Source organism: Pelobates fuscus, chromosome 4 (genome assembly GCF_036172605.1).
Source record: "Pelobates fuscus isolate aPelFus1 chromosome 4, aPelFus1.pri, whole genome shotgun sequence".
Classification (NCBI taxonomy): domain Eukaryota; kingdom Metazoa; phylum Chordata; class Amphibia; order Anura; family Pelobatidae; genus Pelobates; species Pelobates fuscus.
In genome coordinates, this window is record NC_086320.1 from 145693660 (window position 1) to 145709619 (window position 15960).

Genomic DNA, 15960 nt, shown 5'->3' on the forward strand with positions numbered 1-15960 from the left:
TTTGCTTTAAAGAGAGAACTTTGCCGACACCTAGAGGCTACATATATAATCACATTATCAAGACTTCCTACGTGAATTGGAGAATATAAGGTGTTCTTTGCACTCTCCTTTTTAATTTTAATTGTGTGATTAGAATGGAGACATAGAATCCCCCTACCCCTATTGGTTTTTTGTTTTGTTTTGTTTTCTTTTGTTTGTTTGTTTGTTTTTTTTGCTCGTGGTGATTTAAAAAAAAAAAAAAAAAAAAAAACACTAACTAGTTAGCAGTATATAATGAGTTATGGTTTTATAAACATACCCACCCAAAAAACCTACTTGGATAAGAGTGCAGATATCTGATGTAGTTCTTCATTTTGCAGTATGAAAAGTTTGCCTAAACTTAACTGTCTCCACACAAAGTGTATTCTACCTTTGCATTGAATCATATATTTGCAACATGTACTGAATAGAGCTGATTGGTTTGTATCTAATCTAAATTTATTGCCGGATGACACTTGATTTGGATGCCTTCCTGTGCGTGGATGGAATTGTGTTTAATAACCGCATACTCTGGTAGACTGTGGGATCCACTGGCCAGTTTGTTTGTCTCTTTGTATATATTGCATCCCAATAAAGATTACACTATCATTAAAAAAAATATATATATATTTTAATGGAAAGCTTACATCCATGTATAAAACTTATAAAAATAAAAAATAAATAAAAAATAAAAAAATAATAATAATAACCATAGGTCTAGAAGCTTATTTATTCATCCGTTTCCTTTCAAGAGTTATTTTTTCCTTGTATATTAACTTTTGGACTAGCAATGTTTTTGCAATTACATATGCTCCCAAAAGACTTGCTTACAATACACATGCCCAGTGGAAACCGTTATTTTCCTTGTTGTGAAAGAAGTAAATAATAATGAGAATGAAAATCCTGTAGTTGACTAGAATGTAATTATTTTTCCAAAAAAGCTACCTGAAGGGCTTCCCTGGTGTCTATCTGAAACAGAATGAAAGCACACAAACTTCTCTCGCACTAAGAAATTGAATAAAGCTATTAATCCTTTCATGCACCTAGGAGATTGTAGAGCACTCCCAGATAGGTCTTTTTTTATTATTCTTTTTTATTTTTTTATTTCCCCTTCAAAAAAATTGTTAGAAGAAATCTGAGAAGTAGTGCACTTACTGTTTACTCGGATATGTCACGGTTATCTAGTGATGAATCCAACTTTAGCATCATCTGGTAGGGAAGATGTATGAAAAGCTTTACAGTGTTTCGTAATTTGCAGTTGCACTTGGCTTCACATTTACTTTGCTACTGAGTTAAGCGTTCAAGTCTAGGTTTATTAGGGTTGTTGGGACCACTTATTGGCACTTTAATTGTTACTTTTATCTTTCCTTTAAAGGGACAGAAAAAGTCAGGCAAGCTCAGAATTGTAAACACCTTAATGTTGTGAATCCGGACTGGCTATGGAGTTGCCTGGAACGTTGGGAAAAAGTTGAAGAACAGCTGTTTCCTTTAAAGGATGATTATCTAAAATCGCAAAGGTAATAATAATAATAATAAAAAAAATTTTTTTTTAATGAATCCTTTAGGTATATGCAGTGAGTTGTTTTGCAGAACTAGATCGTAAAAGTAGTGCGTATTTTACTTTGCCTTTTTGATAGCATTCACATCACACCAAAACTGCTTCATTAAAGGGAATCTATAGTGTTAGGTATACAAATGTGTATTGCTACAACATTATATAGTGCTCCCCAGCATGTAACAACTTAAAAGCCCCTTTATTCAGTTAAAGGGACACTATAGTCACCTGAACTACTTTAGCTTAAAGGGACACTATAGTCACCTGAACAACTTTAGCTTAAAGGGACACTATAGTCACCTGAACAACTTTAGCTTAAAGGGACACTATAGTCACCTGAACAACTTTAGCTTAATGAAGCAGTTTTGGTGTATAGAACATGCCCCTGCAGCCTCACTGCTCAATCCTCTGCCATTTAGGAGTTAAATCCCTTTGTTTATGAACCCTAGTCACACCTCCCTGCATGTGACTTGCCTTCCATAAACACTTCCTGTAAAGAGAGCCCTATTTAGGCTTTCTTTATTGCAAGTTCTGTTTAATTAAGATTTTCTTATCCCCTGCTATGTTAATAGCTTGCAAGAGCCTCCTGTATGTGATAAAAGTTCAATTTAGAGATTGAGATACAATTATTTAAGGTAAATTACATCTGTTTGAAAGTGAAACCAGTTTTCTTTTCATGCAAGCTCTGTCAATCATAGCCAGGGGAGGTGTGGCTAGGGCTGCATAAACAGAAACAAAGTGATTTAACTCCTAAATGACAGTGAATTGACCAGTGAAATTGCAGGGGAATGATCTATACACTAAAACTGCTTTATTTAGCTAAAGTAATTTAGGTGGCTATAGTGTTCCTTTAACTGATTCCAGTGCAGTGTCAACATTCCGCCTCCTTCAACATCATCCGGGGAAGCGCAATGCTTTCTGAAGAGGATTTCACTGACGCTGGATGTTCTCAGCCAACCTGGAGTCACATCCAGGAAGTGCCTCTAGTGGCGGTCTTAGTACTGTAAAGTAATCATTGCTGTTTTAGGACTAATTTGGACCAGGACACTGCACCCAGATTATTTCAATGAGCTGAAGTGATCTGGGTGACTAGTGTCCCTTTAAAGGGAAACTCCAGTGCCAGGAAAACAATCCGTTTTCTTGGCACTGGAGGGTCCCTCTCCTTCCCACCCACCAATCCCCGGTTACTGAAGGGGTGAAAACCCCTTCAGTCACTTACCTGAGGCAACGGCGATGTCCCTCGTCGATGCCTCCTCCTCCCTGTGATTCCGTCGGCCGGTGGGCGAGACTAATCCCGCCCACCGGCCGAGGAGACCTAATGCGCATGCGCGGCAATTCCGCGCATGCGCATTTGCGCTCCCCATAGGAAAGCATTGAAAACGAATTTCAATGCTTTCCTATGGGGATTTGAGCGACGCTGGAGGTCCTCACACAGCGTGAGGACGTCCAGCGACGCTCTAGCAAGGAAAATCCTTGCTACAAATCAGGAAGTGACCTCTAGTAGACAGCCACTAGAGGTGGAGTTAACCCTGCAAGGTAATTATTGCAGTTTATAGAAAACTGCAGTAATTACACTTGCAGGGTTAGGAGTAGTGGGAGTTGGCTCCCAGACCACTCCAATGAGCAGAAGTGGTCTGGGTGCCTGGAGTGTCCCTTTAAGTAAAATATATTATGGTGATATATATGTGTACAATACTAATTCAGACAGGTCTTGATTATTACAGCTTATTCATTATCTTGCTATTAAAAAAAAAAAAAAAAAAAAATCTTTCAGGAGTTCTGCAAATATTAAGTTCAACTACATTAACTTTAAAGTTTTTCTGGTGACAATAGGGTCTCTTGTAAAACTGCAAAAAATGTATTTATTTTTAAATCATTTTAATTAAAATGTATTTGAATGTGAGAGTTACCTGAAGTTTTGCTTGATCCTACATTTCTGCTAGGATTACATCCAATGTTGCATAGATGCACTAAGCACCTTTTAATTTAAGAAAAGTACTTTAGTGAAGAGTTAAAGCAGGGCTTGACAAATGTGTGTGGAATCTAGGAGTTGGATAAAAAGAAAAGTTAGTAGCCAGGTTTTGTTTTAAAAATGAACAAAGCTTAAATGAACACATAAAGAAGAGCAGCATTTAATTATGACGATAATGAATGTATTCAGTTAAATAGTTTTGATAAGTTCAAAATTATGCATCCTTTATGTGTTAAACTTTTTGTTGTCCTAGTAAATCTAGATTTCACAGTAGATGCCAGGCTTTCATTGTTATCTTTGGAAATTCTTATCACTGATGGTTTATTTATTTTTTTCTGCTGCACTTTGCTGAAAGTGAGCAGAGAATGGGAATACAGTTCTAATAGCATATAGCTCAGTTATTCTTTCTCACTGCATCAGCTTGCTTTTACTTAAATTTCAGCTTCTTGCAGCAGTAAAATGCATACCATTAAAATCCCATAGATCTCTCCCTTCATATTTTAACCTGTTAGTTTGCTGTTCTATTTAAGAGGAAAAAACAAACCTGAAATAGCAGATGTTTAGAATAAGTGCCAGAATTGCCTATAGCATTTGTTCATAGACGAAAGAGTTTCTCAGCAGGTAGACTGGGAGTCATTTTACTAATTGCTAAACCATTTTTAAAATGGCAGTGCAACATATAGAGAGGTGTGTGTGTGTGTGTGTTCTAGATAGTATTTTTTTTTTTTTCTCTCCAAGTAATGTCCTCTATAACCAGTGATTTAATTTTGATATTTCTTTTTTTTTCTTCTTATTATTCCGACAGAACAATTAGTCCCACCACATTTCCTGATATACAGGCTGCCTTTCAAACCCCACTTTTTCACCCTACACCTATCCATCCAAAAACACAGCCTGGTACTGAGGTTCGTCTTTATGACCCAGTTACTGGGAAACTAATAAGAAAAGGTTCACAGTCGACAAGCCAGTCTCTTTACATTCAAGCGCCCTGTCCGCCTCTGACTTTGCCAGTCCACGGAGAGCACTCGTCCTTCAGGTACATGAAGCACTAATGTGGAACTTGATTTAGTACAATTTGTTTTTGTTTCTGCCTTAAAATTGAATGTTATCTTTCCCAAGTTCTCCTCTTACTAGGGCTGACATATATATGTCACAGTATTATTTACAACATATGTTGAACACTTACATTGCCCGATCATATTCAGTATGAGTGAGGGAGGCAAGCTCAGACAGGTAAAAAACTGTAGACAGTCTGTGCACTCTACAAATGAATACATTTACTCTTGGTTTGCAGCTATAAACCTGAAAAATGAACACTCAGAATATAGGCAGTTTCCTCTTACGACAGGCTTCCCCAAACTCCGACCCTCCAGATGTTGCTGAACTACAACTCCCATGATTCTTAGCATATCTGCTTCATTCATAGAATCATGGGAGTTGTAGTTCAGCGACATCTGGAGGGCTGGAGTTTGGCGAAGCCTGTCTTAAGGTAAATGTATAACCTGGCACATTCAAGATTTAAATTACAGTTTACATGTTACTTTTTTGTTTAAGCACAACTTCTTAAAATAAATGAATAAAACACATTGCTTCTTACATCATCCATATGGGATGAATACACTTAAATAACATATTACTCTATAAAGGGTGCTTGTACCGCATTCCCTGTTTAATGCCATAAGTGTCTGGGAAAATTGGTACATTGTGATTTCTGAAATCACTATTGCTCCTTATTGGGTTAATTTATCTCAATTGGTCCAGCACAGGTAGCTTTGCGTCTTTTTTTTGTTTGTTTGTTTTTATATGATTAACTCTGTACTGTTTTGCTAGACAATGAGTTTATTTAGTTTACTTGATTTAACCACAGCGGCCATCTTTGTGTCATGAGACAGCACATCTCAGATTAGGATGGTTCTAGCTTCTTCAACCAAAACTGATGTCTATAGCACATTGCAGTGTATGTGTCTATAATGTGTGTATGTTTATACATTCTTCTTTCATAGACTTAGACTCTTTTCATTGTAAATTAAATGAGGACCTGAGTATTCTGCTATGAAAATTTTAAGGCCAGTTAGGACCATCCTGAGCTGAGACATTGAGGTTTCTGTAAATATTCTGTATCGTACACCATGACTCAAAGTTGACTAAAGGTATAATTATTTGAAAGAAACATCTGTTGAGAGATCCACTTTAATGCTATAATATGGTCTTTTGTTACATTATTAATGGCAATAACTCAATTGATGATTTGATGTGCATTCTATGTAAGTTAGTTTTGAGATCAACCTTATTTTAAGATTGTAATTGCCCCATAAGCAAGTAATGTCTTAAGTCTTTTCTTAATTAAGTTAATCAGTTTTTACCTAGCAGTTCTGATGCAACAAGAAAATATTACCGTATATACTAGAGTATAAGCCGAGTTTTTCAGCCCATTTTTTGGGCTGAAAAACCCCAACTCTGCTTATTCTCGAGTCAGAGTCTGTATTATGGCAATTTGCATTGCCATAATACAGACTGGGGGAGAGGGGGGCTGGCAGAGCTGTAACTTACCTTTCCTGCAGCTCCTGTCAGCTCTCTCCTCCTCCGCGCCGTCCGTTCAGCACCTCGGTCAGCTCCCAGTGTAAGATTTACACTGGGAGCTGACAGAAGAGCAGAACGGACGGCGCAGAGGAGGAGAGAGCTGACAGGAGCTGCAGGAAAGGTAAGTTACAGCTCTGCCAGCCCCCCTCTCCCCCCCACTGAACTGCCACTGGACCACCAGGGAAGGAGAGCCCCCCTCCCTGCCATATATCAAGCAGGGAGGGGGGACGAAAAAAAATAAAAATAAGAAATAAAATAATAATAATAAAAAAAAATAATAATTAAAAAAAAAGGGGTATAAGGACCGCTATGGGAGGGAGGGGGGGTATAAGGACCACTATGGGAGGGAGGGGGGTATAAGGACCACTATGGGAGGGAGGGGGGTATAAGGACCACTATGGGAGGGAGGGGGGTATAAGGACCACTATGGGAGGGAGGGGGGTATAAGGACCACTATGGGAGGGCGGGGGGGGGGGGTATAAGGACCACTATGGGAGGGCGGGGGGTATAAGGACCACTATGGGAGGGCGGGGGGGGGGGGGGTATAAGGACCACTATGGGAGGGCGGGGGGGGGGTATAAGGACCACTATGGGAGGGAGGGGGGGTATAAGGACCACTATGGGAGGGGGTGGGATAAGGACCACTATGGGAGGGGGTGGGATAAGGACCACTATGGGAGGGAGGGGGGTATAAGGACCACTATGGGAGGGATGGGGGGGTTAAGGAACACTATGGGAGGGAGAAGGGGGATAAGGACCACTATGAGAGGGAGGGGGTGGGATAAGGACCACTATGGGAGGGGAGGGGGAAGTAAGGACCACTAGGGGAGGGGTGAGTCAGGACCACTGGGGGGGGAGTGAAGGAACACGGGGGTGGGGAGGTAAGGACCACTGAGGGAGGAGGAGGGGAAGTCAGGACATATGGGGGGGGGAGGGGGCGGCAACATTTTTTTTGCCTACGGCGGCAAATATCCTTGCACCGGCCCTGCACACACTGCATTCACACACTGCATTCATGCATTCACACACTGCATTCATGCGCACACACACTGCATTCATGCACACACACACTGCATTCATGCGCACACACACTGCATTCATGCACACACTGCATTCATGCACACACTGCATTCATGCACACACACACTGCATTCATACACACACACACACTGCATTCATACACACACACACACTGCATTCATGCACACACACACTGCATTCATGCACACACACACTGCATTCATGCACACACACACTGCATTCATGCACACACACACTGCATTCATGCACACACACACTGCATTCATGCACACACACACTGCATTCATGCACACACACACTGCATTCATGCACACACACACTGCATTCATGCACACACACTGCATTCATGCACACACACTGCACTCATGCACACACACACACTGCACTCATGCACACACACACACTGCACTCATGCACACACACACTGCACTCATGCACACACACACTGCACTCATGCACACACACACTGCACTCATGCACACACACACACACTGCACTCATGCACACACACACACACTGCACTCATGCACACACACACACACTGCACTCATGCACACACACACTGCACTCATGCACACACACATACGCACACACTGCATTCATTATACACACACTGTAAATAAATATTCAATTAATATATTTTTTTTAGGATCTAATTTTATTTAGAAATTTACCAGTAGCTGCTGCATTTCCCACCCTAGTCTTATACTCGAGTCAATAAGTTTTCCCAGTTTTTTGGGATAAAATTAGGGGCCTCGGCTTATATTCGGGTCGGCTTATACTCGAGTATATACGGTAATAAAAGTGTTGAACAGAATCTTTAAAATGGTTTGAAATGTTAGGATAGGCTCTCATGATACAGAAATCCTTGAAGGTTTTTTTTTTGTTTTGGAGCGGTTTGTCAAGAATTTTTTTTCCCATGGCATCCATACCTCACCCACACAAATTAAAAACATGTTTGCAATAAAATGGCTCATGTTGAAATATAATTTCTATAATGTGTACCTCTCCCTTTATGTATGAATCTCCTAGCCAAGCAAGTTTTTAATAAAATCTCTAGTATGTATTTCTGATGCAATACTGGTTATGCTTTTGCCCTTACCTGCATTTTAATTTAAGTTTAGGTTTTTTACCTGCTTTAAATGTCAAAATGATGTGTATATTTTTTGCATTCTGATCTGAGTGGCTCTTTTAAGTCCTTAAAAATATTAAGGGTAATATTGTCTCTATAATTTACATACTTTTTTTTTTTTTTTTCTAAAACATTAAAATATGTTGGCACTTGCTTTTTAATCTTTATAGTATTGTGCAGTTTAAGTTAAAAATATTTGCCAGAAAATGTGCCTATTTTTGTGATGGTTTAAGAAATCTGTTGTTCATCCCTCTTTTCTTCTTGTTTTCAATTTGTGTAAATTGTGGTGTGCTTTTTGTACCTCTGTGTATACCGATTTCATTAATAAATGGAAACCTCACGTTCATTCATGTTTTGTTTATTTGAATTGTAACTTATTCCTACATTACATAGGACCTTTTGAATATTTGTAAATTTAAGAAAAATTTAAATATTTTATTTTGTAAATCACTTTAGCAGTTCATTCTATACTTTACTGTCTATGTATTTTGTATTCAGAGCAGTGTTTTAACTCTGCTTATTCCTCTTGATGTGTATGTTCACTGAAATGAAACAGCCTTCCAAGGGGAGCAAGCACCTGGGCACCCACATGCTTGTGCATTAGTAGAACGTGTGGATATACTCCGTTATTTCATTCAGGCGTTCTTTTCCAGTTTTTTATTTTTCCACTTCATATATATTATGATTTTTTTGTCTTTGCAGATAATGAAAGGAACACTCCAATAACCATGGCCCGACAACTTACCAGAGTCTCGCCGGGCCCCCACTGACACCTCCCCTACTGCCAGAAGTCTTGCCATGCAGGTCCACACTCATTGGCTGAGATCACTCAGCGGATACTCTCAGCCAATGAGCTGGGCCTGCAGGATGAGGCTTAGCTAATTGGAGCTTCTAGCCCCAGGGGATTCAGTGATAGATGCCCAGCAGGACCCAGGTAAGTTGTCAAACCATTCTTAGCAGTTTGACTACTTACTCTTGGAGGATGCCAGGGCATTCTTAGTACTAGAACCACTACACAAGGGAAACTTAAATGAAAAATATTCTATTATTCAATGTGTATAAAAGGTAAAAGGCTAGAATTGGGAAACTTGGAGGTGTGTGTGGGTTTTTTTTTTTTTTAATGATCTACACATCAATGTGGACCAATATTCTTTTAATTAAAATATTGTTTTAGCAAACATATTGGCTTTTATTTCATTCAATACACTTTCTGTTTGCATTGCCATTTAAAATACGAATGGACTTCCAATAAACCAAACTGAATCAGATTTAAAAGGTGTCAAGTAGATGATCTTACCAGGGTTTCCCCCCACCCTCCCCTTTTTTCATTTTTTTTTTTTTCTATTTCCATCATTTGCCACCCAAACTTTTTTTAGTCCTAAAAAGAAAAAAACCTACGCCCTCCCCCATTTTGATTTAAGTTTTGGTGTTTGTAGCAATCATAATTTTTCCAATTCATTTTGCTACGTTACATTTCTAACAATGCATCCTTTATGCTAAAAGGTACATTTTAAGACTTGATATTTTTAACATTAATGCTTAAATTTTTTTATACAAAATTGGAAGTGCCAGGTGCTGACCTTTAAGGCTTGCGTTTCTAAGAAGCAGTGAAAATGTAATTCTACTAGTGCACAGTATCTAAATGTATTTTAATAGGAAACCAAATACAGTTTAGTAAATCTAAGCAGAGTTGCTACTTAACCTGCTTTAAATGTTGTTTTTGTATAATCCCAGAATCCAGATGGTATGTTATTTTGTACACAGGAATATATGGGTGCAGATCACACAAATACAGATCTTTTGCCTAGTTTATGGAAACACACTTTGGGTGGCAGCCATCCCCTGCCTCCGTTCCTTAAAGGAATGATCTAATTACCAAAATCACTTAATCTTAATAACTTAATTTGAGGTTATAGATGCTCCACTGCATTCTTGCAGATGAGAGCCAGCCTCGCTAGTGCTTGTGAGACACACAGACAGACAGACAGACAGCCACTAGGGGCTTAAGACTAAAATAGATTCGGTAATTAAATCTTTGATGTCCGTGTCAACGTGAGGTAAGCTTAATTATATTTTAAAGTTTTGTTTGTTTTATATATTTAATGGCGACTAGTAATCAAAAGCAGTTAAAGAAACCAAATGATTGTCTCTTTTTTTTTTTTTTTTGTGTGTGCTCCTTTTAATTTTCTTATGTAAACTATGATCGTGGAAAATTAGTTAAAGAAATAACTAAATGGTACAGCATGCATGACTAATTTAATATTACAATTTTACTTTATCCTTGTCTGCGTTTAAAGTATATAAATCCCCAAAAATATTCTGAAGTGGAAAAAGGATGCAATTCACGGTTTACCATACCAAGACAAAATACTAGGGGCACACCTGGTAAAATTATATTGAAGTATAAAATGTTTTTATTCAACACACGATTTTACATTGTCAGACATTTTTTCAGAGTTTTGAACTTGAAGCAACATTCTGGCCACCAGCACAAATTAAGTACATTTGATTGGTTTTGGCCTGATTGGTGCCACGTTTTACTCCACATTAAAATCTTATTTTGCTTTAAAACAAAATAAAATTGTGCCACTTTCTGTAACATAACTCCACCACCCTAGTCATGTCTGCAAATTGCACTAAAATTGTTATATAGTGAGATTTGTCAGGAATTCAAAGTGAATTTCAAATTTCCAGCCAAAGTAGCCAAATTGGGAGAATTTTTTATAGCTTTTCTAAATTAGCCTTACTTAATTCTGAAATTTATTTTTATTTATTATTATTATTTTATTTATATAGCGCCATCAGATTCCGTAGCACTGTACGAAAGGATTATTTCTTTAACCCTAAAAAGGTTTTCCTGATTCAAAAGGTAGCGGAGCCAAGGAGAGATCAGCATAACCTTACTTGACTTCGTCCTCACAGCCAATTGGGCAATTTTCTGATGGGCTGTATAGCAGAGTTGTGACAGTGCAACTTGCGCTGATATCTTATTGGCTGAGCTGACTACATGCTTATAGTACATCTAATAAGCAAGTTGCTTTGTGGAGGAAAAAGAGCAAGGGTAATGGCTACATGGCAAAAAGCTGCAAAATGTTACCTCCATGAGTTGGACATAAAACCAAAATCAAATGCACTTGGGTTATGTTTTTGTTGGAAGTATACTTAAACAACAATACTGCCCAGCTAAAATGGTGCATGCTGACAGATATTGCTTAAAAATTGCATTTGGTATGTCTGAAAAGATCAGACAACCTAGACAGACAAAAGGCACCCAGCAAGTAAACCAGAAATGCATGAATATAGAATAAAAAAAAAACAAAAAAAAAAACATCATTATATGATCTGTACAACAGGACTGGTTCCAGATCAACATGCGGAGTAGAAATTCCTTTGTATGAATTTCCATTTTGATACATGCACACCATGCCAAAATATCGATAGCATAATACTGTCAAATAAAAGCTATAGGCAGATATACAATAAATGGGATCATGGACCTGAGGTCAGTGCCACCTATAATTTTTCATCTTTCCTTCTGTGACTGACCTTCAGCTCTTCTACTCAGTCGGCCGTACCAGAGTAGTTAATATTGCAGGTGTAGCTGGAAACGTCACACAAGTGTGCTATCAACTTGTGCTAGCAATAGAGGCTAACAGTCAGCTGCCTCCAAGAATGTAACAGAGGGCAATCCATGGGGGATACCAGGTTTGTGTTATAGGCTCCTCTTTTAAAGTGCCTGGCTTTGAGAGGAAGCATTTCAAATCCACCAAGAAGAATCTTCACGTGAGTGACTAGAGGTGTTGTATGTGATGTGAGTTCCCTGGTGTTGAAAAATGGTTGATGTATGTGATTTAGCACTGCAGAAATATGTTGGTTTATAAATTGAATGAAACATAGAAGTGAGCAATGGATGACTGATTGCAAGTTGCACTGAGAATTTGCTGCTACTCTTATTTAACATAGTTTTGTGTGTAATGAGCACTGTACCGGACTTTCTATTCTCTGAAAGCAGCTTATGGTAGGTACAGTAAATATTATGCAGTGTACATGACTGGTTTGATTTCGGCGGTATACACATGCTTTATGGCATGTGATATCCAAGCCCAAGGGACACTGGCTCATTGATCCAAACCTAAAATTAAGTTACATGTTAATTCATTGTATATCTGTAAGGTGCCCAACAGACAGATGCTAAATTGAGCCCAATCTGTGAATATCATAAGACTGAAACACCTCAGTTTCTATAATTTGGAATCTAGAAGATTTAAAAAAAAAAAAAAAAGATACCCCACAAAAACTGACAAAGCAGGAAATTAATAGAAGTATTTACATTGAAAGTACGGCAAAACCAAAGACCTTGTCATTATAAAGCATTATTTGTTTAATATAAATTGTAAATAAGGAAAAGTATTTACCAGCATTGTTGCAGTTCCATTACTAAACTGATTTGAATACACTTTATATGGAAGTACGGTTAATATTGGAAAGTAATCAATGGATGCTTTCCTCCAGATGATGTATTGAAGTCTCATTTTATAATGAGTAAACGATCGGTTGTTTGAATTACAGCACACAACACATCTTACCGTATTTAATGTTTTGTCAGTTATGGGTTTGATTGATTTTCACCTGAAAAAAACTCATCTCATTTCAGAGTTGTTCAACCACATCAGGAGGAACTTTATGATGAAGAACTTCCCGCAGAAAGTGCAGGAGAGGAACAGGCTGGCCCATCCCAGAGAAAGCGACAGCCAAGCATGTCTGAATCTATGCCTTTATATACACTTTGCAAAGAGGATTTGGAGAGCATGGATAAAGAAGTAAGCTTAATGATGACAATGAGTGACTCATTGCAGACAGGCTATAGTAGTTGGTTATTTAGAATGTTTTGAAACCGCACACTTAGTTTTGTTCTATAAGATCTTTCTTTTTGCACCTCCTATTCAACCTACACTGGCTTCCTTTCTCCCCTTCTTATTTTCTACTGAAATACTGCTATAAACATAACTTTTTTTTTTTATATAGCAGACAACTTTTGACGGGGGCATTTAATTTCTATCGCTCGCTCCCTCTCTGCCCCCCATGTATATCCATACATATATTATCTATGTAATTCTCTAAAATAATTTAACATCAGCCTGGGCTGTCCCTTTGAAAGAGAAGTGACCATTCCTCATTGTATCTGTACAGTAGAGGAATGTATGAAAACACACATCTGATGTTTAGGGCAATATTGCTCCATGTTTTGTCATTCTCTGATTGTCCTTGCACAGTGGTTCAGAATTTAGAAAAGGGGGGAGGGGGGGGGAGGAAAGCTTGTTTAGTTAACGAATGGGTTTTGATAAATCTTGGCTATAACAATTCAGCTTCAAGAAATAGAACACATAGAAAGAATACGATCCAGAGAGCCTAAGCAGGATATCGTTTGGTAACACCTTTGCTCTAAGCACAGGGATGGAAAATGCCATGTGTCCGCGTGGTGCCTAGGCCCCTGTTTAATCCTTGGGACCCAGCGAGTTGCCTAATTTGATTTTATAGTTAAAACAGCACTTAAAAATAGTTGTTTAATGCACAAAATCTTTCTACTAGTGTGTAGGTATAAAAGTTACAGATCTATTCAGTTTTTACAATCTTCTCCTCTGTATAGTTACTGATTTTAAAGATGTCAAATGGATTTCTTTTTCAACCATGCTTTTTAGAGAATTGATAAAGGAATTCAAAAGTCGAGGCTAAAATAGCTGAACTAGAAGTATTTCCCCACTAATATTGTATAGTTAAATGTATTATTTTAATGGATCCCCTCCCTGTCTTAAAATCGTGATTTATTTATTTTTTCCATGCATTGGGGCCAGGTGCTTAACACCTAAAGTAAAGAGCTTTAGTGTACCATAAAGTTCCCTGTGCTGCTTTCATTTAATTGCTAAACATGGTTTGTGGTGCATTTAAAAACAGATTTCAGTTTATTAAAAAAAAAAAACGGCTTAGGCTATAGCTGAGCTGGAGAATATTTACACATCTATTTGGAATTCAGTTTTCAGTTCAATACAGTTTGTTTAGTGAATAAACCTCATGGTGTCTACCTAATTTGGCACTTGTCTACAACAGACAATGCTGTGCTACCTAATGCTTTGAAATATGTTCTAAATTAACTTTTTCTAGAAGGTAAATATCGACGAGTGAACCATTTGAAACACTGCTTATTAATTTGTATGAGTAATTTTCGCTGTCATGCATTGATTTATACAGTTGCACTTTATCTTTTTATACACCTCTCAGTGGGGGTGGGGAGGGGTTGTGGTAGGTGAAGCAGCAAGAACTAATTAGAATTCTGTAAGTGTCTAAAAAAAAAAAAAAATGTCTCTATTTACACACCAAACACATTTAACTGCTTACTCTAAAGGCACAATCTATTGTTAGTAGAACACACATGTATTCCTAATTAGGGATCGACAGATTATTATAAAATTTTTTTGTAATTATCGGTTTCGACCGATAATCACCGGTAATACCGACAGAGGTGGGCCAACACGCACCGGCCTAGGGAGGAGGAGGTATTTATCCAATTGCAGTTTAAACATCTGTATGGACTCTGATAAAACCACCTCTTCAGGCAGATAATTCCATATTCTTACTGCTCTTACTGTAAAAAAACTTTTCTTTGCTTTAGATGCCTTAGATGAAATCTCCTTTCTTCCAGCCTAAATGTGTGACCTTGTGTCCTATGTATAGCCCTGTTTATGAATAGATTTTCAGATAATGGTTTGTACTGGCCCCGAATATATTTGTATAATGTTATCATATCCCCTCTCAGTTGCCGTTTTTCCAAACTGAAGAGATTTACATTTTTTAACCTTTCTTCGTAACTAAAATGCTCCATGCCTTTTATCAATTTTGTAGCTCATCTCTGCATTTTTTCTAGTGCCATGATATCTTTCTTTAGAACAGGTGCCCAAAATTGCACAGCATATTCAAGGTGTGGTCTTACCAGCGATTTATAAAGAGGCAAAATTATATTTTCATCCCGATAATTTATGCCCCTATTTATACATGGCAAAACCTTACTGGCCTTAGCAACTGCAGATTGACATTGCATATTGCTGCCTAATTTGTTGTCTATAACAATTCCCAAATCCTTCTCGTTTGTGGTTATCCCTAATTCACTACCATTTAGGGTGTAGGTTGCTTGTGCATTCTAGGGCATAACTTTGCATTTCTATACGTTAAATTTCACCTGCCATTTTAGCGCCAAGTTCCCCAATCTATCCAAATCCTTCTGCAGCAAAGCAATATCCTGCTCACATTACTTTACAAAGTTTTGAGTCCTCTACAAACACTGATATATAGCTTTCAATGCCTATTTTAAGCTCATTTATAAATGTTAAATAGAAGTGGTCCCAAAACAGAACCCTGAGGGACACCACTTATCACTATTGTCAAGCTTAAAAATTTACCATTTATGACAACTCGTGGTACTCTATACTTAAGCCAAAGTTCTACCCAAGAGCAAGAATATTCATCTAGACCAATTTATTTTAATTTTCAGACTAACCTATTGTGAGGAACCGTATCAAATGGCCTGGCAAAATCCAAGTAGATCACATCCACTGCAACACCCTGATCTATACTTATACTTACTTCTTCGTAGAATGCAATTAGGTTAAT

The 15960-nt window shown here is 37.9% G+C and overlaps 1 protein-coding gene across 2 annotated transcripts in view; it reads left to right on the plus strand.

Moving 5' to 3' along the window:
- The window catches only part of CTDP1 (CTD phosphatase subunit 1), a 128941-nt gene that overhangs the window by 32533 nt on the left and 80448 nt on the right, over positions 1-15960 (plus strand). Inside the window, exons 9-11 of one of the 2 annotated variants that reach the window (XM_063451658.1) lie at positions 1394-1535; positions 4351-4581; positions 12953-13118. In XM_063451658.1, coding sequence (XP_063307728.1) covers positions 1394-1535; positions 4351-4581; positions 12953-13118 — 539 coding nt within the window. The remainder of the gene's footprint in view (positions 1-1393; positions 1536-4350; positions 4582-12952; positions 13119-15960) is intronic. The other variant, XM_063451659.1, reaches the window with a different exon arrangement.